This window comes from Bicyclus anynana, chromosome 26 (genome assembly GCF_947172395.1).
Source record: "Bicyclus anynana chromosome 26, ilBicAnyn1.1, whole genome shotgun sequence".
NCBI lineage: Eukaryota > Metazoa > Arthropoda > Insecta > Lepidoptera > Nymphalidae > Bicyclus > Bicyclus anynana.
This window is the reverse complement of record NC_069108.1, coordinates 2,771,270-2,799,217: the sequence shown is the minus strand read 5'-3', so window position 1 is coordinate 2,799,217 and position 27,948 is coordinate 2,771,270. Positions and strand designations below refer to the sequence as shown.

The 27,948-nt window shown below is 37.1% G+C and overlaps 3 protein-coding genes across 3 annotated transcripts; all 3 read right to left on the bottom strand.

Moving 5' to 3' along the window:
* Positions 1 to 1,666: 1,666 nt before the first annotated feature.
* LOC128199621 (gastrula zinc finger protein XlCGF7.1-like) lies at positions 1,667 to 2,425 on the bottom strand. Its single transcript, XM_052889855.1, has one exon. The coding sequence runs from the start codon at positions 2,423 to 2,425 to the stop codon at positions 1,667 to 1,669; it is 759 nt and encodes a 252-aa protein (XP_052745815.1).
* A 2,645-nt stretch (positions 2,426 to 5,070) lies between these two features.
* Positions 5,071 to 6,324, bottom strand: LOC128199620 (gastrula zinc finger protein XlCGF26.1-like). Its single transcript, XM_052889854.1, has one exon. It carries the CDS (start codon positions 6,322 to 6,324, stop codon positions 5,071 to 5,073), a length of 1,254 nt encoding a protein of 417 aa, XP_052745814.1.
* Positions 6,325 to 7,660: 1,336 nt separating this feature from the next.
* Positions 7,661 to 27,686, bottom strand: LOC128199619 (uncharacterized). Its single transcript, XM_052889853.1, has 10 exons — positions 27,441 to 27,686; positions 26,898 to 26,901; positions 25,497 to 26,693; positions 22,765 to 23,313; positions 21,016 to 22,209; positions 18,563 to 19,498; positions 14,087 to 15,199; positions 12,688 to 13,788; positions 9,605 to 10,564; positions 7,661 to 8,799 (listed from the first exon to the last, which is right to left on the bottom strand). The coding sequence occupies exons 1-10, from the start codon at positions 27,684 to 27,686 to the stop codon at positions 7,661 to 7,663; spliced, it is 8,439 nt and encodes a 2,812-aa protein (XP_052745813.1).
* Positions 27,687 to 27,948: the final 262 nt, after the last annotated feature.

Sequence of the window (27,948 nt, the reverse complement as noted above, 5' to 3'; positions counted from 1 at the left end):
GTTGATTTCTTTGAATAAAAAATCTTTCATAATTTCTTACTTGTCTAAACCTGTTAATCACGTCGCGCGGTAAATAGTAGGCATTGAATTAACGATTAACGGACTTCTGCATATTACCGGAAGTTAACGGGTCCGTTAACATTTTTAAAAGTTAACTTAAAAGTTAATTCGTTAATAAAAATGTTAACTTCGTTAATTAACGATTAACGGATTAACGAGTTAATGCCCAGTTATGACTATTAACATGATACTGACCGACTCATCTATATCTATTCTATACTTATAATAAGAGGTCGAATTCTATACATTTATTCGCAATAGGGATGATGACAGTTTTTTAAATTGTATATAAATTAAGAGTATACCAATAGTAAAGCAATTTTGTAAAAGTAACAGGGTATCTGCGATCATTACTTTCGGAGCTACAGGGATTTAAAGGGTCAGATTTGCGGCGCTGCCGCGGATCCCTGAAAAACGCTCCATACTAAATGGCACGATTTAGTGACGTCGTTGGCTCGCTGATCGTTAGGTTTGTATGGGCGTTCAAACAAAATTACTAATATATTTGTTATTTATGCGTTTATGTTTATAGTTCATTTATTGAAAAATGTCACATTTAATGTAAGGAAGCTTAAACTGTATAAATATACTTTTTTTAGATTTTGAAATTTTATAATCTCATTTATTTTGCAAATATCCAGACAATCTTTGCTTTTTATGTATAAATTAGTTAACATTGACCCTATTTACCCGAATGTATCATAAAAATCAATATATTCAAACCTAGTCATCATCCCCATTTGAGAGTTTACTTATGCCGTTTGTAACACCAAACGTTAGCGTGGTATAACGGACGCCAGCGCCATCTAGAATCTATACTAATAATAAGAATTCTGTATATTTTGTACATTCTGTACATTGAAGATATTTTGAAAATATTTGTTGGGGGGCACTATATAATTTATACTGAAGCTAAAAAAATATTTTTAGTTTTTTTGTCTGTCTGTCTGTCTTTTTTGTTATTCGGGCATCACGCTGAAACTACTGAATGAATTCAAATGAAACTTGGCAGACCATAATACGGAGAAGGTTATAGGATACTTTTTATTAAGAAAATAAAATGAGAAGGAGGTGAAATAGGGGTTGAAGGTTTGTATTTAAAGTCCTTAATTTTTAGAGTTACAGTTTTAAAAATTTGTTCATAAGTCATAAAAAAAATACGAAATAAGTTATTTTAAAAAAAAAATTAAAATTCAACTCCTAAAGTGGTGAAATCGGGCTTGAGTGTTTATTCTGATTTCCGCGCGGACGAAGTCGCGGGCGGAAATCAGTGTAAGGCGGCTATATAATAGTTAGCTCCCCCTAGCCAAGTAGCACTTCGATTCTCTTTCTACGATCTCTAACGCTTCAAATCCCTCTTATTTTGAGAGGAGACTCGTGCTCAAAAGTAACCCGAATATGAGTTGTTAATGATGACTTTGCGAATGATTCCCATGAAAATAAAATGGGAAAACTAAAAAATATATAATCAAACGAAAACTTAAGAAAATTTAAGAATACAATTTGCTTTTGCGAACCTAAAATATGTTTATTGTCTACAATACTGACGGCAAGACTAACATTTTCAACTTCAACGGAAGTTTTAGGTAATATACGATTATCTCGTTTAGGAATGAACCCTTCGTGTATGCTCCTTCAGAGTTTTCTGCCTTCCATACAACTTGAAGCATATATCGCATCTGAATTCCCTCGTCCCAGTGTGCCTGACCATATGACTCTCTAGTTCCTTCTTAGTATAAAACTCCATGTCGCATTCCGAACATTTATGGTATCTCTGCATTAGATGAACTCTCGTGGTGTGAAGTCTCCAAGCATGTTTAGTGTCGAAACTCTTATCACAAGCCTGACATTTTACTGATGGTCCTTTTATTCCGTGGATTTTAGACAAATGGTCGTACTTCTTCCAGACTTCTTTAAACCTCTCTGTGCAGTATCCACATTTGTGTGGCAGCTTCTGCCCTGAATGCTTCGATCTGTCGTGTAACCTCTTCTTTCGTGCTGTGTCGAACGTTTTAGAACATTCCGTGCAGCTGAACTCGCCTGTTTTGTGAGCGTCTCCGTGCCTCAACAGTATGTTCTTGTTGACAAATCCCGCATCGCAAACTGCGCACACATAGTTCCTGAAATGTACATTCATGTGTTCTTGCAACGCTTTGAATGTGTTGAAGATATTCCAACACATGAAACAGCTGAGGGTATCTTTTCTGAATTTGAACGGTAATATGTGATTTTTGAGTCCCGTAAATAGATTTTTCTCGTGTACAACGTTCAAGTGAGTGGTAATTTCTTCGATGTTGTCAGCATTTTGTTCGCAGAGTGTGCATTTTAGATCAGTTATGTCCAGTTTAACGAAATACCCATGCATGTCTTTACCTTTCATGAAATTGGATTTCTCTTCGTCTGTATGTCTTTTGATTGTATGCGTTTTGAGATCGCCTGGGTCTGGGAATTGGTCTTTACAGAAACAACAAGAGTAACCTCTACCTCCGTGACACCTTATGGGCGTCGCATTAGTATTTAACAGTATTTCTTTTATGTTGCTTTGATGTTTATCTGCTTCCTTCCGATTGTCACTCAAACCACCTTTACCAATAACAATCTTTATGATTTTCCCTTTACGATCACTGTTCTCTGGTGAATGTTCTTCAATTTGGGATATCGTCCTTCTAGATTCGCGGAGCTTACCTATAACAAATATTACATCATTTTCTAATGCCCATTTGATAGAATTTAAATATTTTTAATTAGATTATATCAACTTGCATAATTGTTTTATCATTACAAGAGACTACGGTTAGAATTCAACAGAAAAGATAATGGTAATTTTGAATAATGTTATTATTCTTGAAATCTGTTCGAAAATCGCGCAAATTTTAGTATGAATAACTAAAAAACCAATAACTGTTTTCTATTCTTCATATGTAACAAAGCATTTAAAACAAAATTTGGACTCTTCTTCTTCTTTCTAGCGTGGTTCCACTATGTGGAGTCCGTTTTCCGGCATAATCTCGCCCACTTTGCCGTTGGAATTTTGACTCTAACAAGTGATAATAATCGTTAAGAAATAACTAATCACGCATTAGTTTCAACGGTTGAACTGAACATAGCATAGAAATATTTTTGGGGCTAATTATAAGAATTAACTTGATTCCAAAGACAATATTTGTCTTATCTTAGAATATTTAACAAACTCCTTCTATATATTAATTCAATGAAACTATTATATGAAAGAATATTTTCTTAGTGACAAAATTAGTGGATGAATCGACTCTGCTAAAACTTTTTAATAACTTTTATATTTCTTATAAAAAAAATACAACCGACTTCAAAACCTAAAAACGTACCCACTAAACTAAAAAGCGAAAAATAACATCATAGTATGTTCTACCTGCTGATCAGTATGAAGGCGGTGCTAAGCCGGTGATGTATTAATTCAAGCTAAAATTTTTATTATTTTTCCATTTTTAGTGTCAAATTTCATCTTAAACGAATACATCAGACCCCTAATGACAGTCACAACCCATCTTGGTACAAAGTTCTCATTAATACAAATTAATCAAGCCCAAACACAAGATAACTGCTGTAAATCGCCGAGGAGTTTCGTCGTATGTTTTATGGCTCCATCATCAGATCGATTTTAAACCTTCATGAAATTGTTGTGTTTAAAAGTACTAAATGGAAAAGTTTACGAACACGCTAGACAACCATATAATTTTCGAAAGTTCCCCTCAATTTCTCCAAGATTCCACCACCACCACCAGATCACCAGATCTTGACATGATGGCAATAGGACCAAATGGGGACTATACCGTTTCAAACAAAAAAATAATTTTTGAAATCGGTCCAGGCGTCTTTGAGTAATCGGTGTACATACATAAAAAAAAAAATACCGACCGAATTGAGAACCTCCTCCTTTTTGAAGTTGGTTAAAAAGAGTAACTGGTGATGTTCATGTAAACTCAGTTCTCAGTAGAATCTGGTTTTCGAACTGTTGGTAGAATTACTACTGACTGACTGTTCAAAAATACTTGCAAAGAAGCCTACTTGTACCATGAATTGGAATTGTTTTTAATAAAACGACAGTATAAATTGAAATTTTTATATTATAACCATAATCATGAGAAAAAATACATAATAATAATAATTATTAACCATACATTCACACATGTAATAATAAAATTAGGTTATATTATTATTACATGTGTGAATTTATAAATTTATATCGCTCAATATTATGCTAGCATGTAATTATCAAAAACATTATGAGGACCGGTAAGGTCTTTTTCTAACTGTGATTAGTGTGTCTGTGATTTATTTTGTATTATTATTGTGATTATTTGGGATGAGAAAACATGATTCATAAAATTAAAAATTTTGAAAAATCCCGAATATCGTGAAATTATTAATTACACTCTCGATCAAGGCGTCAATATTCTTTTTCAGTACGCTTTGATTTGAGACCCCACTCGAGTATATTTGCAGACATTCGGTTGTTCTTCCCCACTTTCAACCCCCAGAACTTTTAAACGGCTCAACCGATTTTCATCAAATATGTCTAAGAACACTCGCCCGTAAGTCACTTTTATTGCGTTGAGGGTTAAAAATACCATGGTTCGCAACCCGGAATGTTCTTATTTCTATTCCCAGCTGGATTGGCTGTCAATTTTGGTGACACATAATTGCGAACAATAAGGAGATTTTAACAAAAATAACTGATTTTTTTCTTTAAAATTAAGTCAGAGAATTAGTATTGCCATAGAACGTGGCAATACTGCCAGCCTTCTGAGCACTTTACCAAATGAACATCGATTCGAGTGAATTCTACGACGCCTAAGTATTTAGTTATAATTTTATATTTCTGTGATGTAATTGTGATGTTTGAGCTGAATGACATGGTAACCGCTAGAATTATAGGCACATAAGGGTTTAACAAGAATGCCTCATGTCAACGGAACATTGCAGGACGGCCAAATGTAGCTATTTTTTTCTTCACATCTACTACTAAAAAGTTTAAATATCTTCGCCATGTTTGGACCGCATGTGACTACGCCACGTGCATTTCTGGACGAAAGCCTGTCCACACATTGTACATTCGAATCTGCGGTCATCTGCGTGGATCCGCATATGGTCTCTGAGAGTGCTCTTTCTTCCGTACGATTTGAAACAGACGTCACATCTGAACTGTCGCAAACCGGTGTGCTTCGTCATATGATTCTCTAACTCGTGCTTTGTGTAAAACCTCATCTCACACAGAGTGCAATTGTGATCTTTCTGCATTAAGTGAATCCTCGCGGTGTGGACCCTCCACTCGTGTTTCGTCTTGAAACTCTTGTTGCACACTTGGCAATCTATTGTGGGTTTCACTATTCCGTGAACTTTCACCAGATGCTCGAGTTTCTGTGCGAACTCTTTGAACCTTTCCGAACAGTAGCCGCATTTGTTGCGCAGTTTTGGCTCCGCGTGTTTAGTCCGTTGGTGTAACGTTTTCTTACGCGCCGTGTCGAAAGTTCTCGAACATTCCCCGCAAGTGAACACGCCGATTTTGTGACACTCCTCGTGTCTCGATAGAATGTGTTTATTGACGAATCCAGCGTCACAGACTGTGCATATGTAATTTCTGTAGTGCACATTCATGTGTTCCTGCAAAGCTTTGAACGTGTTGAAAATGTTCAAGCACACACAACATCTTAGGGTGTCCTTGCTAAGTTTGAACGGTAAGATGTGACTGTTCAATTTCGGAAAGAGATTCTTGTTGTGGATTTTCTTTAGGTGCTCAATCATGGCTTCCACATTATCAATGTTTTCATCACATATATTGCACTTTAGATCTGTTATGTCGAGTTTAACGAAGTATCCGTGTAACGTGTTACGCGAACCTTTCATAAAATTGGCTTTATCTTCTTGTGTGTGTTGTTCTAGTGTATGCTTTTTCAAATGGGCAGGATCTCGATACTGGTCTTCACAAAAACAACAAGTGTAGCCAATACCTTTGTGGCAACGTATCGGTGTTGCGTTTGTGTTTAGAAGGATTTCTTGTATATTACATTGATGTTCCTTCATTTCTTTCTGTCTTGCCTGCGTTTCTTCTTTATTGACGACTATTTCTATATTGATTTTTCGTTTCGGCGGAGACGGGTCTTTATTTTTGATTTTCTTCTTCGACGCTCTGGTCTTGGTGGACGCGTCCTGCTTTTCGTCCGAGTGACCCGGTTCAATTTTGATTATGAATTGTCCAGTTTCAAGAAGATCACCTATAACAAACATCAGATGATTTTTCACTGCTTATACTGATATTGACGATATCACTATGTATAGTAAATTTCGCTTTCGGTTGTAAAAAAATTACTTTCAGATAATGTATCGATTTAGGATCCAGATGATATATGAAATAGGGCACCCGTGCGAGCAAGCTATTTATATAATTTAACATACTTACCTACTCATATAGTAAAAGAATGAATGAATATTTCACAAAAGAATACATACGTTTCAGAAAAATGGTATCTACGTATATCTCAATAAAAAGATAGTATTTTTATTATATAAAATCAATTAATATATTATACTAGCAGACCCGCTCAATCTTCGCTTTGACCTATGATGCACTTCTTCCCTATCCCTTCCCTATCCTGCTTCTACCCTACTCCTACCCTACCCCTACATTACCTCTACCATACCTCAACTCTACCCCTACCCTAGTCATACCCTACTCTTACCCTACCCCTAGGATTTAGGGGTTTGAAAAACAGATGTTGGCCTATTCTCATAGATACCGGATAAGCACAAAAAATTTCATCAAAATCTTGATGAAATTAGTCTTATCGCAACGAAAACTGTGACACGAGAATTTTATATATTAGATGGTCAGTTGACAGTTTTGTGTCTAATATTATTAGTTTACCAGTTATTTAACTATTATTGTTGTTAATTAGTGTATTTTGATGATATAAATTCATGGTTTTTATTTATATTTATTAAATAATTCTTGTTATTTTTTGTGTACTTCTTCATTCTTAACGGACGGACAGTGAAGACTTATTAATAAACTAGCTGACACCGTGCGGTTTCACCCGTATGGTTCCCTAGGAATATGGCGAGCCTTCCTCGATAAATGGGCTATCTAACACTGAAAGAATTTTTCAAATCGGAGCATTAGTTCCTGAGATTAGTGCGTTCAATCAATCAAACAAACAAACTCTTCAGCTTTATAATATTAGTATAGATTAGAGAGCTACAAATCCGCCTCTCCTAAACTGGCCTGTGCTCTTTAGTCAGCCATAATGAACGTACTCGTTACACCGAATAAGGATTTAAGGATCTAAGCATACGTGGTAACTGTATTTTACTGTACATAAAATATCAAAATATTGTCTTCGAAAGTTGCTACAAAGAAAAAAGCTTCATTTATATGTTAAGCATTTATTGCGCATTATTTACTATAAAATCATAAAACATAATTATTATTAATGACATTATTAACTACATTGCCTCCCCACCGTTACATTATTGCTATCTCGCTCTAAGTACTATTTTTTACTGTATTAAGCAACAAAAATATTCTATATATTCTTGTATTCGCTAAATGATATGCATCTAAAAGCTAAACCTCTTCCCCGTGTTTGGAGCGCATATGACTGCGCCAGCTGCATTTTTGCACGAACGCCTGTCCGCAGTGCACACAAGCGAACCTGCGGTCATCTGCGTGGATCCGCATATGTTCTCTTAACGTGTTCTTCCTTCCGTACGCCTTGAAACACACGTCACATCGGAACTGACGCAAACCGGTGTGCTTCGCCATGTGACGTTGCAAGCTACTCGTGCTAAAGAACCTCATCTCACACTCTGCGCACTTGTGTTTCCTCTCCAACAAATGGTCCTTCTTCGTGTGGCGAGACAACGCTCTCTGATTCTGGAAGGTTCGGTCACACGCCTGGCATTTTATATTCACTGGCGGCGCTCCATGCATCTTCACCATGTGATCAACTTTCTTCCAGTAATCCAAGAACCTCTCGTTGCAAATCAAGCATTTGTTCCGTTTGCTCAGGCCCAAGTGTGTACGCTTTTGATGCTCCCGCAAATTTGCTTTACTCCCGAAAACTTTGCCACAATCCTCGCACTTGTGTTCTCCATTCTTGTGCCTGCTAACGTGAGTCCCTAACAGACGCTCGGTCATGAAACCTCTACCACAGACGGGGCAAATGTAATTTCCGAAATGAGAGTTCATGTGCTCTTGCAAGAGTTTGAAATTCAAATACTCAGCAGAACAGACCGCACACCGCAATTCTGGAGTATCAAATTTGAATGGAACTATTGCATTCTTTATGTCCACATATATTTCTTTACTGTGATCATTTTTAAGATGAGCCATCAGATCATCTAGTTTCGGTATATCTTTGCTGCAAAGTGCACAGTTTAAGTAAGTGATGTCCAATTTGACTACATGCTCAAACAGTTTAGCGGCCACAACTTTAATAAGTCTATCGTTGTTGTGTTCATCTAGAAAATGTTTCTTTAAATCTGTGGGCGCTTGGAACTGGTCGGGACAGAACGCGCATCCGTAGCCTAGACTGTCTTTACACCTTATAGGATTAGCGTTGGAATTCAACAATATAGTTCTGAGATTGTGTTGGTTTTTCTTCGTTTCGGACAAATAAATGTCTTTGTTCTTGCTCCTAACGATCTTCAGCTCCACCACGCGAGGTTTTGTTACCCCTCTTTCGATTTTTATCGTTCTCGTACCTATAAAGAGAAACTTTTATTAGATGGCAGGCTCGTGTGATTTTCTGATTAGGTACGATATATCATAAAGGCAGCTTGGCTATTGCACTATTCGCAGAGCTGTGGTAAAAATCTTTGTCACTTAAAAAAAATATCCTTACGTCGGAAATAATTTGCTTATCACTAAATTTTAAAATTGTTTTATTTAAATCACCCCAGGTTTTAAGTGGTACGTTTGTTGTTACATCTTTGTAAGAGCGAGATAGCATTTGTAAGCTTGAGATTGATTAAAGTTTGCATCACCATAACATCACATTTTTTTCACATAAGATATCGGCAAAACTATGTTTCTTTCTTGGGATAAGACTTATTAAAACATGCATTCATTCTAAAATTCCTTTCTATTTTAAATAATATTCCTGCCTTTTCTTATATACAATATACTTCAGATAAGATAAAATTACTCAGCTATTATGCTGCTCTTTATAATGATAAATATTAGATCGAAGAATCAACAGAAACTAAAAAATAAATTACATAAAACAGACTTAGCACTAGCATTCGACTCGGGTAGTAATACGTAATACGGGTAGGTAGGTAGGTATAAATAAAGGACATTGTTAAGTCCGCTATCTTGTATTCAGAACATTGTCACTATGTTTAGCACTAATATGACACTTCAATGCCAAATGTTTGTCAAATGATTGGCCACAGTCAACACATTTGAATTTTCGCTCCTCAGGATGTAGTCTCCGTATGTGCTCCTTCAAAGTTTTCAACCTCCCGTAAGACTTGAAACACATTTCGCATCTGTATTCCCTGGTACCCGTATGTTTCACCATATGGTCAGTTAGTTCTCGTTTGGAGAAAAACTCCATCTCGCATCTGGTACACTTATGCTGGCGCTGCATCAAATGATACTTCTTAGTGTGCAACAACCATGTTTGCTGAGTTGCGAAGCTTCTATCGCATGCCTTACACTTAATCATCGGTCCCACAACTCCGTGGACTTTAGCGAGATGTTCAATTTTGTGGCAGTTCTCTTTGAACCTCTCGTCGCAGTATCCACACTTGTGGGGTTTGTTCAGCCCATCGTGTACCTTACGCATGTGCAATTTTTTCTTCCGCAACGTATCGAAAACTTCCTTGCATTGTTCGCACGCGAAAACACCTATTTTGTGACCTTCGTTGTGGCATAACAAAAGGTGTCGGTTGACAAAACCAGCGTCACAAACTTCACAGAGGTAGTTCCTGTAATGTGTATGCATATGTTCTTGCAAAGCTTTGAATCTATTGAAAACGTTGTGGCACATGAAACATCTGAGGTATTCCGTATCGAATTTGAAGGGCAATATATGGTTTGGTATATCCGTGCTTATATTTCTATTGTGTACATCTTTTAGATGCTCCATAATTTCTTCTAATGTCTCCATATCGGTACCGCAAAGCTTGCATTGTAGATCAGTTATATCCGCTTTGACTAAATAACCGTACATGTCCTTCCCTTTCATGAAAATTGATTTGGAATTGTCATCGTGCTGTTCTATTGTATGTTTCTTCAAGTCAGCGGGATCTGGGAATTGTTCTGTACAGAAGCAGCACGCGTAGCCTATCCCGCCTCGACAACGTATAGGCGTTGCGTTCGAGCATTGGATTATCTCTCGAATGTTCGTCCGATGCTTTTCTAACTGTTCCCCCTGTCTCACTTTAGGTATTATGTCCTTTTCCTCGGTTTTCTCTAGTGAATCTTTTTTTGATTTCTTGTGTGTTGTTTTACGTGGCGCACCTACAACGAAAAGCATTGTTTTAATTATTTGTTAACTTTCGTTGTTCTGTTTGATAGAATGTAGATGAAAATTTTCGAGTACTGTAGCAGGCACAGAACATGACGCATTTAAGCTACGCTTAGGCGGTAGCTTTTATCCGTGGTAGTAGGTATATTTCATATCAAGATTGTTTTACGACACTTTGTTTAACACGTCTCATACTTATAATTAATTTAATTATTATTTAGACGTCAATTCAACTTTAGTAAAACATTTGTTAAATTATATATCTTATTATTTGTAATTGCAAAGTTCGTAAACTGCAATATTAAGCTAGCTATTGTTTAATGTGGTGAGTTGCTAACTTGCATTAAACTTTGAAATGGAGTAAGTAAGTAAGAGGTAAGAGGTAAGAGAAACAAAGTTCATTTACTTAGTTTATTTGTATTCCATCAAACTTAGAACATATAAGTCAGAAGAAACATCAAAAATTGTGACAGCGACGGTTCAATTATTGGCCTTATTAAAGGCGGAATTTATGGCAACATTTACACTTATGTGTTGTGACATGTCGAGCTGGCTTGTGAAGCGTCGCATCAGGTCCGATCCCGGTTCGAGGAGGGAATCTAAAACGACGCCATCACGAAACGTCAAATTAATGTGCGCGCGCGGCAGTGACGTGTTATGACGCTAAAGGCGGAATGATATTTGTCTGACGTGTCGTGTCGTGACGAATCAAAACAGAACCGGGTTCATACATTTAGTATGGCAACGTTTACACTTATGTGTTGTGACATGTCGTGATGACTTCTATTGTGTCGCATACAAAATGTTATGATGCGTCACGACACGACACGTCAGACAAATACTTCAAAGCAATATTTTTAAAAGATAAGATTCTGCATCACTCTTAATATTAATTATGGTAAGATATATTTTATTTTGTCCCGTCAATAATAATCAGTAAAAAAACATCTACGTAAAATTTTTGCCGCCGAAACACAACACATAGCAAGTGACGTCATTCATAGAGATAACAGCGCGATTGGCATTTGCAGTGATGTGATATATCACGTCACCGCAAGCGCCAATCACAAACCGATGCTTTGTAGCGAATGACGTCACAGTTTATGATTGGCGTTTGGGGTGACGTGATAAAAATACAACTTTGTTTTATAAAAATATTACAATTACGAGATTATTTTCACAAGAAAATGTGATTTGAGTTTCTAGACATCTAAACTGCCTATATGCAAAAAATCTTCTTAGTTTTGTACAGCTGGCGAGTAGCCTATCCAACAACCAGCACCCAAAGAATTATTACAGACAATATTTAACATACTTCTTAAAAAAAAACTATGCCACCCGTGCGAAAATTTTTATCATCAATCAAGGTTGATTAATGTCAACCATCGATTGCATCATTGCTTTATGTTTTCGAATTCACCTAACAGCACTATATCTATAGTACTAATATCATTATTCATCATCATCATTATACTAATATTATAGAGTGGTAATCTCTGGATCTACTAAACCGATTTTAAAAAATCTTTTACCAATAGTAAGCCACGTTTTATTTGTCATATTTTATCCTCGTGTTCTCACGGGAACTACCCGGGTGTGTTTCGAGGAATCTTGTATTTTGTTACAAGAATGTAAAAGCCTAACTACAAAAATAAACTGGATTGTTAGCGCCATAAGTACCTAATTTTTAGCTGTCTGTGCTTAGTAAGGCTAACAGAAGACATTATTTTCTTAATTGTCTGCATCACGGCAAGGTTCTATTTTACGACATTTCTCGTGAAGGAAAAATGACGAATTAGCGACCGAACCGGTAATATCGACATCTCTTGGTCGACAATATGTAATTTTTTCATTCTCGTAATAAGTCATGAGTAATAAAAAATAATAACTTTACTGGTCATACTATAAAAAATAATAACTTAATTGATGTTAAAGTTGATTTTTTAGTTAGTTGTGTCTTTTCACACTTGCTCTCAGTGTTGTGAGCACTTCACACTTGCTCTCAGTGTTGTGAGCACTTTACACTTGCTCCCCATGTTGTGAAGACTTCACACTTGCTCTCCGTGTTTTGAGCGCATGTGTCCCCGCCAGCTGCACTTCTGGACGAAACCCTGACCGCAAAGTTCGCATTTGAACCTCCGATCGTCCATATGTATACGCATATGCTCGTTCAAGGTCCACTTCCTCACATAGGATTTCAGACAAACACCGCACTGGTGTTTCTTTATCCCCGTATGCGTTATCATGTGGGCTCTCAACTCGGTGGAAGAGAAGAAACCCTTGCCGCATTCAGAGCATTTGTGAGTTCGCTCCACCAAATGGTGTCTTTTCATATGGATGTTCAAAGCGTTTTGGTGGACGAACATTTTGCCACACGCGTGACATTTCCTGGCGAACGAGGACACTCCGTGCTCTTTCTCCAGATGCCTGTCCTTCTGACGGTTGTTTTTAAACAGCGCATTGCATAAGCGACACTTATTGACCAGCATCCCCAGTTCGTGGTACTGCCTTTCGTGGGCGCGTTGTCTGCTGTAAGTGGGAAAAGTCTTCGCACACTGGCTACAAGCAAACGTCCCGGTGTTGTGCGCCACCTTATGGTGGTAGAGCTTCCTCTGATTTATGAAACCCGCGTCGCAGACGTCGCATATGAAGTTTCTGTAATGCACGTTCATGTGTTCCATCAAAGTCTTGAACTTGTTAAATGTGTTTCTGCATATGTAACACTGTAAGTCTTCTGCGTCAAACTTAAACGGCAGTATCTGGTGCGTTATGTCCTTGTGAAAATGCTTCTCGTGCGCTTTCTGCAAATGTTCGATCAGTGCTTCGATTGTGTTCATTTTAGTATTGCAGATCGTGCATATTAGCTCTGTTATGTCCAGTTTTACACAAAGCATGCTTATAACTTTTGGCACCAACAGTTCTATGTTTATGCTGTCGAACGCTGGCGTGTGAGTCTCAAGGTTATGCGTTTTAAGCTCGGCGGGATTGAAAAACGTTTGCTCACAGAAGCAACAAGTATAACCGCTATCTGTGTGTCCCTGGATCGCAGTTGCATTGGAATTTTTAAGTATTGTCTTTACATTGTCTCTGTGCTTTTTTACATCCATTTGATAATCCGATGGCTTTTTAACTGGGACCAGCTTTATTTTGGTCCTTTTCTTCATTTCTTCAACTTTAATCCTTACGCTTTGGTGCTCTGAATGGGCGACTGTTTTACCTACAAAGAAAATTCCACATTTATTTCGGATCCACAATTTATGAAATGAAAATATTTGCTGTTTCTTCATGTTTTGAGATGTCAAAACATTCTTCAACTCGATTAGGATGAGAGAAATGAGGACAACATAAAATATAATCGATAAAATTTATTTTTTTAAAGACACCAATATACAATACAATAAATATTTAATAAATTATAACTGTAATACCAATTTTTGGAAAATAACTTTTAAACTCAACCAAAGTTCATGTCTAAACTTGTTCCCCGTGTTTAGAGCGCATATGGCCCCGCCAACTGCACTTCTGCACGAACGCTTGCCCGCAGTGTTCACATTTGAACCGACGATCGTCCATGTGTATCCGCATATGCTCTCGCAAAGTTTTCAATCGTCCGTACGCCTTGTGGCACACCTCGCACTCAAACTTCCTCACACCCGTATGCTTCACTGAATGGCTATTCAATTCAGCTGACGAAAAGAATGACATATCACAGTCCGTGCACTTAAATCGTTTATCCATTAGATGCAACCTCCTCACGTGGACTGTATACTCCTTTTGATTGTTGAATGTCTTATCGCACGCTTGACATTTCAGCATCTGCGAGATTATTCCGTGCACTTCGCTCAAATGCTTCTCCTTCTTCCTGTAGTCTTTGAACTTTTCGTTGCAGTACCCGCATTTATTCAACGTCGCTGAATGGGTGTGTATGCATTTCTCGTGCGAACGCTTCTTCCTGAACGTGTCAAAGGTTTTTGTGCAGTAGTCGCAGTTGAAAGTGCCGAGTTTGTGGCTTTCAGCGTGTTGTGCCAGTATCACACGGCTCACGAATCCGGCATCACAAACCGCGCAAATGTAATTCCTGTAGTGGACATTCATATGCTCTAGAAGCGATTTGAATTTGTGGTAAACGTTCATACATATGAAACATTGCAACCTCTCGCTTTCAAACTTAAAAGGCAACACTTGATGTTGTATATCTGTGAACAGCTCCTTATTGTGAACGTCTTTCAAGTGATCTATGATTTGCTCGAAAGTTTTAATGTCAGTGTTGCAAATGTTACATTTGAGCGATGTTATATCAAGTTTAACATGAAACTTGTACATATCTTTGCCATTCATGAAGTTCAGTTTGGCCTTTTCGTCGTGAAATTCTATTGTGTGCTTCTTCAAGTCCGCCGGATCTGGGTATTGGTCGGTGCAAAAGCAGCATGCATAGCCGACCCCGCCTCGACAGCGTATGGGCGTCGCGTTAGTGTTCAGTAATATCTCTCTCATGTTAAAGCGATGTTTCTGTAACTCGCCGCCCTTTTTGAGCATTAGTTCTGGTTTTTGCGTTTTGGATCTCTCTCGTTTAGGAGTTTTAGTCGATCCTCCGATATAAATTTCAATTGTTTTGTGTCGTCTTGAACCTATAAAGAAAAGGATAGATTATTTTTCTTAATCACTTCCCACTTTTTCGTAATTTGATTCATTATTGTAAATAGTTATAAATTTATCAATTACGTAGACTGGTGAAACCGGTAATGTTTTAGTCTTCCTTTAGATCATAATGATAAATGAAAACACTTAGCTTTCTTCAACAAATATTAATCTGTTGGTTATAATAACCAATCATAGGTAATCATTTCATAGAACGTTTTAATAACTCTTAAGAGCAAAAATAACAAATTGAGTAAAACACTTCAAACTAGAGCACTAAAGCGCCTATGAAGTAATTACACAAGTTGCAAAAACAAGCTCATGACTAAGGGCCCCTTATGAGTTCGAAACTAGTCAGGCATACTCTGACGTTATATCACGTGAGTTTTTAGCTGTTTCATAATCACTTTATAGGAATAACAATCGCAATTGTTTAAATTCTAAAAAAGTAATTACAAAATTTTCTATTCGTTTATTAGGTAGCCACAATAATAATTGGATCAGTAAATTAAGTCAATCTCACTCAATGCATTTAAAACTAAACTAGCAGATGAATAACTAATCAGTTTAATTTATGACTGAACTAATGCATTAAGTGAGTAATAGCAAAAAAAAATATGGCGAAGTTATATAAGTTAATTTAAGTTAATAGTACATTACGGCATTGATGGACGAAGCAAGCCAGTTAGAAATTTAAATTAAACCTTTGATAAGTTACCTCTTTGATCGCCATGTTGCGGAGTAGGAGATCGTAAATGTAAAGTAAAATATGTGCCGTAATATATTATATAAAACCTTTATTATCCGTCTAAAAACGAACGGAACTTTTTTAAATCTTGGCAAAGAGTTTTTATGTCAGAAAAGTGTTCAACATTTTTTGAATAAAATAAACTTTGTGAAATAAAATATAATAAAAAAACCTTTAATTCTTTAATTTTATTAATTTGACAATAAATGTCAAAATTATTATTTTCTGTATTATCATTATCTGTATCAGAATCACATAAATATTAATTTACTTTATTAGTAATACTGGCTGTTTTTGATGCATTTGTCTATAAAAACAACAAACGGTGATGTGCGCACTTCGTTATCTGTGCAAAAATGACAAGCGTATCAAAATGTCATCGGAAAACAGGCAAAGATGCTAATTGGTTTTCAGAAAGTGTGTTCAAAGTGTGTTTCTTCGCAAATGTGTTTAAAAACGTCGTATGACATACGTGCGCTTTGATAATTACAGCCTCTGCTTCCTAACTATAGCTCTCGCCTTTGGCTCGAGCTGCAATATCGCCTCGGCTGTAATTTTCAACTTACCCCACTTATATCATAATGTACTATCATCAGACCTTTTTTGATAAAGTAATATTTTCCTAACTAAAACAGAATTATCGAGTTTTTTTAGGTACAAGTTAAGCCGTCGGTTATAAGGTTATTTTTACAACATCCGATAATGGCTGTTAATAGTCTATACGTGCTCCGCCAAACCGCATTGTAGCAGCGTGGTGGGTCTTAGCTTCATATCCCCTCTTCCGTGGCCTATACTATGTAAAGTTTGTGGTATAGTAGGATCTACCGAATCGATTTTGAAAATACTTTAACCACTAGAAAGCTACATTATTTGTGAGTGTCAGAAGCTATAATGTGCGCCGCTATATAAAGGCACTGGCTGACGCCGCGCGGTTTTAGCCGCGTGGTTCCCGTTCCCGTAGGAATACGGGGATAATATATAGCCTTCCTCGGTAAATGGGCTATCTAACACTGAAAGAATTTTTCAAACCAGTAGTTAATGAGATTAACGCGTTCAATCAAACAAACAAACAAACTTTTCAGCTTTATAATCTTCTATAATATAAGTGGTAAGCACATAACTCAACAACGCCTGGACCAATTTGGCCAATTCTTTTTATTAAAGTTCGTTGAAGTTCTAGGATAGTTTTTACGGTAATAAAAGTTTAAAAAGAGTATGGAAGAAGTGCACACAAGTCAAAGCGAAGCTTGACCGGGTCCGCTAGTATTAGTATAGATTAGGCTCATCATCATCATCATATCAGGCGATGGACGTCCACTGCAGGACATAGGCCTTTTGTAGGAACTTCCAAACATCACGATATCGAATCCCTGCGACTCGCTTGATGTCGTCAGCCCACCTGGTGGGAGGTCGGCCAACACTGCGCTTACTAGTGCGGGGTCGCCATTCCAGCACTTTGGGACCCCAACGTCCTCACGATTAGGCTCATTGTCTACAAATAGACACACAAATAAATACATTTGATAGCCAGACGGAAACACGAGTGAGAGAACAAAAAGGATAATACCCTTTGTTCGTATATGGTTTGTTTTCTACGATACTCGTATGATAGTAAATACGCATGTTTCAAGATTCATTTATTGTTCTAAATGTAAGTCCCAACCTACTAGCGAACGCCTATTCGCCTTTAGATCTCCGCCCGTGTCGAAAAATCCTTTCTTAGCGGACCGTCTATTCAACTACGGAGAAACTACCTCAGTGCCAATTTTCATCTTTGTACAAAAAGCTACGTTATTTGCGAGTGTCATAGGTTATATTAACTTTGACTTAGAACTACGAAGGTGAAACCATGGCGCGTTAGGTAAGTAGTTCATAATTTTTTTTTTTTTTTTTATATGTAGGTACATCAAAAATTATCGCCTGCATCGTGAACTAAAAATTAAAACTATAAATACAGAAGTTGCACACTCAATGAAAACATACCAAAAGCGTATTCGTAAACATCCAAATCAACTTGCAAGGAACCTAATGATGAAGAAACCTGGTACAACTTTCAAAAGGCTCAAGAGACCGAGCACCACAAGATGTCATGAAATAGACACTACATTATTATATTTGGGCAAATCACTGGATTTCGCACCAAACACGCCTTAATTCAAATACTTAAAATCCCGCTGAATGTCTCACGACAGATTGCAGGAATAATGAGAGACTAAATAAAAAAAATAATAATAAAAATTAATAAAATATATTACAAAATTTTGATTCAACCAAAGTTATCTGATGAATGCTTTTTTTTTCAGGTTTACTTTTAATTAAATCAAACAAGTTTAAATTATTGATATCAATGTATTTCGTTTGCGCTGCATCGAAACATCCAAAAAAAATTATTAATCATCTGATTGCACTATAACGATATATTGTGCTGCATCTCTTTTCGGCGTTCTACGGTCTTTGGCGTGCACCCTCATATGCTGTTTGAGCACAGATCGCCTAGTGAAGGCCTTTCCACACAAATTGCAAACGAAGTCGGGCGTTCCCGTGTGTCTCACCATATGCCTAACCATATCTTTGCGAGCGAAAAACATCTTATCACATAGCTCACATTTCACTTCCTTCTCCATGAAATGGAATTTCCTTATGTGGTTCCTCAGAGCGGTTTGCTTCATGAACCCCTTGTCGCAAACTTCGCATTTCCGCTCTACCAACTTGACGCCGTGCATTATGAACAAATGCTCCTTCTTCTTGTGGTAATCCACGAACTGTTCATTGCAGTACCGGCATATGTGCTTTTTTGAAGATTTCCTGTGTAGAGAGTTGGTGTGGGCCTGTTTTCTGACAAGAGTATCAAAGATTTTGGGACAGAAGTCACATGCGAAAGATCCCGTCTTGTGTATCCTTTTGTGACTCCGCAGAAGGTCGCGGTTCACGAATCCGGCGCCGCAGACGTTGCATTCGTAATTCCTGTAGTGATTGTTCATGTGTTCCGTCAAATTCCTGAACGTGGAACATTTAGTCGGACACATTGCACACTGTAGCTCGTCACCGTTAAATTTGAACGGTATCATGTGATTCTTTATATCTGTATATATCTGTCGATTGTGCATTTTGATTAAATGCTCCATAAGTTCCTCTATCGTAGACACGTCGCTTTGACAAACTGCACACTGCAGCGAGGTTATATCAAGTTTGACAGTGTAAATCCTCATCTCCTGAATGACCTTTTTCAAGGCTTCCTCGTCGTGTTCTTGTATTGTGTGCATTTTCAAATCAGCCGCTATGGGATATTGTTCGGGGCAGAAGCAACATGTGTAGCCTTGGTCACGACAATGCCTGATCGGTGTTGCGTTGGAGTTGACCATTATCTCTAATAAATTATGTCTGTGCTTCTCGACTTCTTGGACACGTATCACATTTAAATCCTTTTTGGCAGCCTTTTTTCTTGTACTGCGAGTATTCTTACTTTTATAGAAGCCTGATTCTTGTATATTATGTAGAATCTCGTCCGCTTTATCTCCAGTAAAGATGCTTATTTGCTCACCTACAAAGAAAAGGTATTTTTGAATTCATAGATATTTTCTTCTCTTGATAAAGTAATTCGGAAGACTCCAGATCATTCAATTATTGATACCTATTTGAGTAAAGAGATTTGGGAGGAAAAGTCATGTTTATTAATTTTATATTATTTATCATAAGTCAAAGCCATGGAGAGTTTGCCTTCGTTTTAAATAATTTTAGAGAATACTGCTTTTGTAGATAATTGACCTCACGAAGCGAAAATTGAAGTAACTTAAGGTACAAAATTATCAATAAAAGACTTTTGCACAATAATTACCTATTTATTATAGGACTTAACAATAATAACTTATTCAACTAAAGACTCAAACAATCTGTTATGGAATGGAAACCTGACGCTGACGCTGACGCTTTATTTTAATACAGAATCTGTATCATACATTTTGTATGCGACACATAAGTGTAAACGTTGCCATACAAAATGTGTGATACCGATTCTGTTCTGATGCGTCACGAGTCACGACACGACACGTCAGACAAATATAATTCCGTCTTTAGCTGTAGAGGTATTAAGTGAGCGGGGCAAGTGGATACTCACATATGAATACGTGCATATACGCGTTTATTATAAGAAATTAAAGTTTAATAACGGATACACAGAGTAAACTTTATGTAGTGTTAACCTAGTGGTACTGTTGCTATGTAGTACTAACAGAAGTGAACTAAATTAAAGAAGTACAGATCACCGGTGACATATTGGACGTTTTGGTAAGAAATTTGCTATACATAAATCCATATAAATAAGAAACAGATGTACAGAATAAACAACTTACAAATCTAAATTGATTTATTGAAACACATGAATACTAACATATTTCTTATTTTCACTCTGCCTCCGATTTCGAATCCGGTCCGGGGCATGCATCTCCAACTTTTCAGTTGTGTGCATTTTAAGAAATTAAATATAACTAGACTAGACTATTGGCCTAACCCCTCTCATTCTGAGAGGAGACTCCAATATGGATTGATAATGATGATGATGATGAAGGAGTTTGTAAGTGTGCTATATCGTGATCAGAATTAAAAATGACACATTAGCTAACGCTTTATTTTTATATTCATGGGACAGACAATCCAACTAGATGAATGTCTGTTCTACGGAATTAAACAAACACTTCACAACCAATAAAATTAAATTAGATCAAAATAATTTCAAGGGTTTCATAAGGACTAATGATACTTATGAATAACTAAAACTCTACATCATAATAAATCTTCTCTCTAAATCAATAGAGCCGATTAGGACAGAGAAAAGAATTTTAGCGACAATTTTAAAGAAGTCAATTGTTATGTATGTCGCATATCGTGATCAGCTAATAAGCTAATAGCCTAAACCGTTCACAATGACAGATAAAAACGATTTTTTTACAGCACATTACGACCACAATTTCACCAATAATTTTTCGGAACCCTTGCTCTTTACCATTTACATGGCGGTTCCATGAATTTCTCCATGCACAGAACGCATGTGACCGCGCCAACTGCACTTCTGTACAAATCCTCGGCCGCACTGCTGACATGTGAACCGCCGGTCGTTCGCGTGAATACGCATATGCTCACGCAACACGGTTTTCCTACCGAACCACTTGAAGCAAACGTCGCATTGGAAATCTTTCTTCCCCGTATGCTTCAGCATGTGATTCGTTAACTGCGCACGGGCGTAGAACTTCATATCGCACTCAGTACATTGGAAATCTCTTTCCATCAAGTGATCCTTGTGAGTGTGTATCCGCAACGCGCTCTGACTCGTGAATGTCTCGTCGCACGCTGTACATTTCCGAATCACTGGCTTCATCCCATGCACAGTTATCATATGCTGATCCTTCAATTGCGTGCTTCTGAATCTCTCTTTACAAATTCTGCATTTGTTCGGAAAGTTCCTAAATCTGTGGACTGTATTTATATGAGTAGTCCGCCTCTGATGGGTGAGGAAGATTTTATTGCAATGGCCACATTCGAAGGAGCCCGTTTTATGTGAACCTTTATGGATTGCCAACGACATCCTGTTAATAAATCCGTTGTCACAGATGTCGCATACATAATTTCTATAATGTGTGTTCATGTGTTCTAACAGAATCTTGAATTTGTTGAAGACGAGAGGACACAAGGCACACTGAAGTTCTTCACCCCCAAATTTGAATGGAATGATCTGGTTCTTTATATCCGTGTAGATAAGCTTCTTGTGTTCATTTTGCAAATGATCGTACAATCGTTCCAATGTGTCGATGTTCTCGTCACATAATGTACATTTTAACTCAGTGATGTCCAGCTTCAGTAAGTACGAGCTGGTGTGTCGTTTCCTCATGTACGTCCGTCTGTCGTGACTGTCGTTGTGTTTCGTTAATGTATGAGTTTTTAATGCTGCCGGATCCGTATACTGCTCCGTGCAAAAGCAACACGCGTAGGCATACCCGTCGTGACTTCGTATAGGCGTTGCTGTGGAACATGTTAAAACAACTTCAAAATTGTTGTTGTGTTTGGTCTTCTCGTGAATAGCTCGTGCAGGCTTTTTGATTTTCGACCGACCTTTTGATCCAGTCATATTGGGGTTTTCAACTGTAGCCGTTTTACATTTTTTAGACAAGCGAGTGGCTAAGTTCTTCTTAACTCTATTAATAATATGGTTCTTCTTATCATCGTCGATTATTTCACTATCGATGATCAACTGATGATTACCTACAAAACAAAACCATATAATTACGATCATCGACGTGATTAAATTATTATTAATAAATAGTATTAACATTAGGTAAAATTAACTTTGCATTAAGTTAGCATCCAGCTCTACATAAACTTAGTAAATTATTTCTATAGCAAACTTTGTCTCAACAAATAAGTTATAAAAGTACATGTAAAAATTGATTGCCTCACCAGTAATATTGCTTTCACTGGCATTCATCCCATGTACAGTTGCCATATGCTGATCTTCCATTTGGGTGCTTCTAAAGCTCTCTTTACATATCATGCATTTGTGTGGCAAGTTCATATTTTTGTGCACTTTATTTATATGCGATCGCCTCCTCTCATGCGAGAGAAAGATTTTATTACAGTGGCTACATTCGAAGGAGCCTATTTTGTGTGAACGTTTGTGACTCGACATAGCCTTGCTATTGATAAATCCGTTGCCACAGATACTACATACATAGTTTCTATAATGTGTATGCATGTGTTCCAACAGTACTTTGTATCTGTTAAAGACAAGAGGACATGCGGCACACTGAAGTGTTTCACCCCCAAATTTGAATGGAATTATCTGGTTCTTTATGTCCGTGTAGATAATCTTCTTGTGCTCGTTTTGCAAATGATCGAACATGCGTTCCAACGTTTCGATGTTCTCGTCACACAAAACACATTTCAACTGCGTTATATCAAGCTTTAGTATATAAGCGTTCAGTTGCTGTTTCTTCATGAATGCGCGTCTATCGTGACAGTTGTTGTGTTTTAACTGTGTGTGAGTTTTTAAATCTGCCGGATTCGTGTGTTTCTCGGCACAGAAACAACACATGTAGGCATTATCGTCGTGATTTCGTATGGGCGTGGCATTGGAACACGACACCACAACATCAAAATTGTTGTAGTGTTTGGTTCTCTCGTCATTAGTGGCTGCAACTTTTCTGATATTTTCAGACAGACCTTTTGTTTTGGTGTTAGCGTTTCTAACTGTAGTTGTTTTACATTTTTTAGACACGCGAGTGGCTAAGTTCTTCTTTGATCTATCATTAATTTGACTGATCTTCCCATCGTCGGTTATTTCACTTTTGACCATCAACTGATGATTACCTACAAAACAAAACCATATAATTACTTTCGTCGACTTTATTTGATTATTTTAACTGTTATTTCATTCAAAAATATAGCGATCCAATTAAAACTATTAGCGTTGGTATTTTAATAAAACTCGCAGCCAATTTTAAATAAAATGTACGAATATACTAACATCAGAAGTATATATGAACCTTGCTACTAGTTAGCACCACCTATAGCTCCTTTCGCTACTGAATACTTTTTTAGTAAACTTTCTTTGTCAAATGCAAGCACATGGAAAAGGCTTATTAGTTGCTGGTAAAATTCATCACTCTAGGCCGTAATGCTTTTCTCACATTTCTAAATGAAGTATTGACATGATATTTCTCTGGCACTGCCCCCCTAGCCATGCGGCCACTAAACTAGGGGGCTGGTCCATAAATGAGCTGCTTTTTAATCTCTTCAGCTTTAGTAATTGTAGGTATAAGGAGATATTTCTTGCGCTTATTATTTACGAACGAGTGCAAATAAATAAAACACTAGGTCATCAACCCATATTCGGCTCACTGCCGAGCTCGTGTCTCCTCTCAGAATGAGATGGATTCGGCCAATAGTCCACCAAGCTGGCCCAATGCGAATTGGCAGACTTCACACACGCAGAAAATGAAAATAATTCTCTGGTATGCAGGTTTCCTCACGATGTTTTCCTTCACCGTTTGAGTCGTGATATTTAATTTCTTAAAATGCACACAACTGAATAGTTGAAGGTGCATGCCCCGGACCGGATACGAACCCACACCTTCCGGAATAGGAGGCAGAAGTCATATCCACTGGGCATCACTGCTCAAATAAAACACTTAATCAGGTTATAAAATATAATTCTAATTAAATGTGTTTATTACAGAGCTCAATTTAAGAAACTTAACAGAATAGACAACAAGGAATAAGAAACGAGAACTTGAAAAGACAATGTCGATGGACATCTTCCAACAGATTAGACCGCAATGGAAGGCGACAACTAGAACGGCATGTGCTAGCTACACACCATCCAATAATCACACATGCCTGCTGCGCTAACGGCTTGACATCCGATAAAACTGATCGTGTGTCGGTCGCAATGTGTATCATGCAGTGACTATTATACTTATAGATAATTTGAGGGAAACCTCCACCGACGAGGCAACTTCACATAAAATAAATCTATACTAATATTACAAATCTACGAAAATTTATTTTTTGTTTGTTACGAATATACTCCGAAACTACTAGACCTAATTTAAAAATACTTTCACTAATGGAATGCTACATTCTTATAGAAATATCGCTCTGAGAGTCTTTTCTTTATTAATAATATAAAGAGGAAAGATTTTATAGTTTGTTTGTTTGTATGTATGCATTGAATAGGCTCACTAATAAGCTCACTATCCCCGAATGCTATAAGGTATATTTTAACACCGTATTCTATTTATCCCGCTAAAGGCTATGGTTCCTGCGGGATCTGTGAAGAACTGAATAAAACGCGGACGAAGTCGCTTGCGTCCGCTAGTCATGAACAGTGATACATGATATCATATTATTATTACAACTAATAACTAAGAAAAATAAATATATTTTTGTAAATTTTCTTAAAAAATAAATTAACGTAAGTATTACACTTAGTTTTAAAATAAATAAATAAAAACAGTTGAAACAAGTTAGCAAAATTGCCTTCATAAATAAATTTTAAGATTGCTCTAATTTTTTTTTTAATTTTGGCGACTCAGTAGTACTCGACTCTTTCACAGTATGAGTGATAATGACGTCTAAAAGATTTTTATACAGGTATAAGTTTGGCGCTTACTAAAATAGAGTAAAGATATTTTTCGAGCAGTGACAAAGTATTCTCGATAAGGTGAATAAAGCGTAAGTGAGAGTTAATAACTTTATAGTGATTCCCAGATGCTTAATGAAATTTTTATTCGTGCAGTGTACTTGAGAATCTTTGTGAAAATCATTTATCAGAATGTAACCTTCATTCTGATGAATGTTTTTTTAGAATGCCACATACAAAGATATTAAATAAGTGAGGTCCCATAATGACTCCTTGAAGGACTCCAGATGTTAATATGTCAAAGGCTTTTCAATAGACGCACTCTTAAAAATAAAATTTCTGTTCTAAACAATAGATGCGGCTCCACCATCTATCTCTCCATGCACAGAACGCATGTGACCGCGCCAACTGCACTTCTGCACAAAACCTCGGCCGCACTGGATACAAGTGAACCGCCGGTCGTTAGTATGGATGCGCATGTGTTCACGCAACACGCATTTCCTACCGAACCACTTCAAGCAAACGTCGCATTGGAAATCTTTCTTTCCCGTGTGCTTCAACATGTGATACTTCAACTGCGCACCGGTGAAAAAATTCATTTCACACTCTGTACATTGATGATGTCTTTCCATCAAGTGAAATCTCTTCTTGTGTATTCGCAAAGAGTTCTGGCTCGTGAAAGTTTCGTCACACGCTGTACATTTCCGGATCACCGGCGTCATGCCATGCATTGTTGTCATATGCTGATCCTTCATTTGGGTGCTTCTGAATCTCTCTTTACATATGCTGCATTTGTTTGGGAAGTTCATATATTTGTGCACTGTATTTATATGCGTACTCCTCCTCTGTTGGGTGATAAAGATTTTATTACAATGACTGCATTCGAAGGAGCCTGTTTTATGTGAACCTTTATGGTTTAACATCGCCCGGCTATTGATAAATCCGTTGTCACAGATATCGCATACATAATTTCTATAATGTGTATGCATGTGTTCTAACAGCATCTTGTATTTATTGAAGACAAGAGGACACACGGCACACTGAAGATCTTCACCCCCAAATTTGAATGGAATGATTTGGTTCTTTATATCCGTGTAGATAATTTTTTTGTGCTCGTTTTGCAAATGATCGAACAATCTTTCCAATTTATCAATGGTCTCGTCGCACAATGTACATTTCAACTGCGTTATATCAAGCTTTAGTAAATAAGCGTTCAATTTTCTCTTCTTCATGAAAGCGCGTCTATCGTGACAGTTATTGTGTTTCGATTGTGTGTGAGTTTTTAAATCAGCCGGATTCGTGTATTTTTCTGTACAAAAACAACACGTGTAGGCATGCCCGTCGTGGCTTCGTATAGGCGTCGCTGTGGAACATGATAAAACAACTTCGAAATTGTTGTAGTGTTTAGTTTTCTCATCATTAGTAGGTGCGGGATTTTTAATATTTTCAGATAGACCTTTTAATATAGTAATTTTCGTGTCAGGAATTTGAACTGTAGTCGTTTTACATTTTTTAGACACGCGAGTGTTCTTCTTTACTCTATCATTAATATGTCTCTTCTTATCATCGTCGGTTATCTCACTTTTGATGGTCAACTGACGATTACCTACAAAACAAAACCATATAATTACTTTCATCGATATTCACTAATACTGCAGTTTAAGTCAAAGTTTTAACGTATGTTTGTAAATACAACGTCACATATAGTAAAACTAACTATAATAATACTAACACTAGATGGAAAAAAATATGTTGTTACACATTAACTTGATCACTTGATTTTTGTTATTTAAATTTACAGTTTTCATACCGAACTGCAAAAACACAAACAGCTTAAGCTGTCAAAGTTAACACTCTCTAATATGTATAATCTCTGACTAATATGACATGAACCTTTTAGTTCCAATTAGTGTAAATAGATGGCGCCATAAACTGATAACTACTTGACAGCAATTTAAAGACACAATTTTTTTGGATTTAAAGTTTTGATAATGGGATAAGTCAAGAAAAAGACCAAGTCTCCAAAGGGTTAGAATCTAAAGATAGTGAGATGAATGATAAGAGATATAATGTCAAAATAAATAAAGTTTAATTAGTTAAAACAATATTAAATAATCAATTTGCGTAACTACTACAGTCATATACAAGTCTCAGAACAGAATAAATTACTTATGTCCATAGAATACGCATATTAAACTACCAAACACTTAGATTTCACCGTCTGATAAGTGTTGGATAGTGTTACCGTAAGTTTCACCACTATCTTACGTTATGTCAAATGATAAAGACAAAACTTGTTAATAAAGCTATCAGACATTTATTAATTATTTAACGAATCAATCTCTCCGTGTACAGTCCGCATATGTCCGCGCCAACTGCACTTCTGCACGAACCCTCGACCGCAGTGCACGCATGTGAACCGCCGGTCGTTCGCATGTATACGCATATGTTCACGCAAAACAGACTTCCTAGTAAACCACTTCAAACAAACGTCGCATTGAAAATCTTTTATGCCCGTGTGTTTCAACATGTGGCTTTTCAACCCGCCGCTGGTAAAGAAGTTCATTTCGCACTCCGTGCACTGGAAACGTCTCTCCATTAGATGATAGTTCTGTCTGTGCAATCGTAAGCTGTTTTGGGTGGAAAAAATTTTGTCGCATGCCAAACATTTCAGTGTCACCGGCGACTTTCCATGCATAGTTATCATGTGCCGGTCCTTCGACAGAATGCATTTAAATCTCTCATTGCAGACCCCGCATTTGTGGGGCATGTTCATAAATTTGTGAACTGCATTGAAATGAGTCCTCCTTCTTTGAGGGTTTTCAAATACTTTATCGCATTTGCCACATTCAAAGGAACCT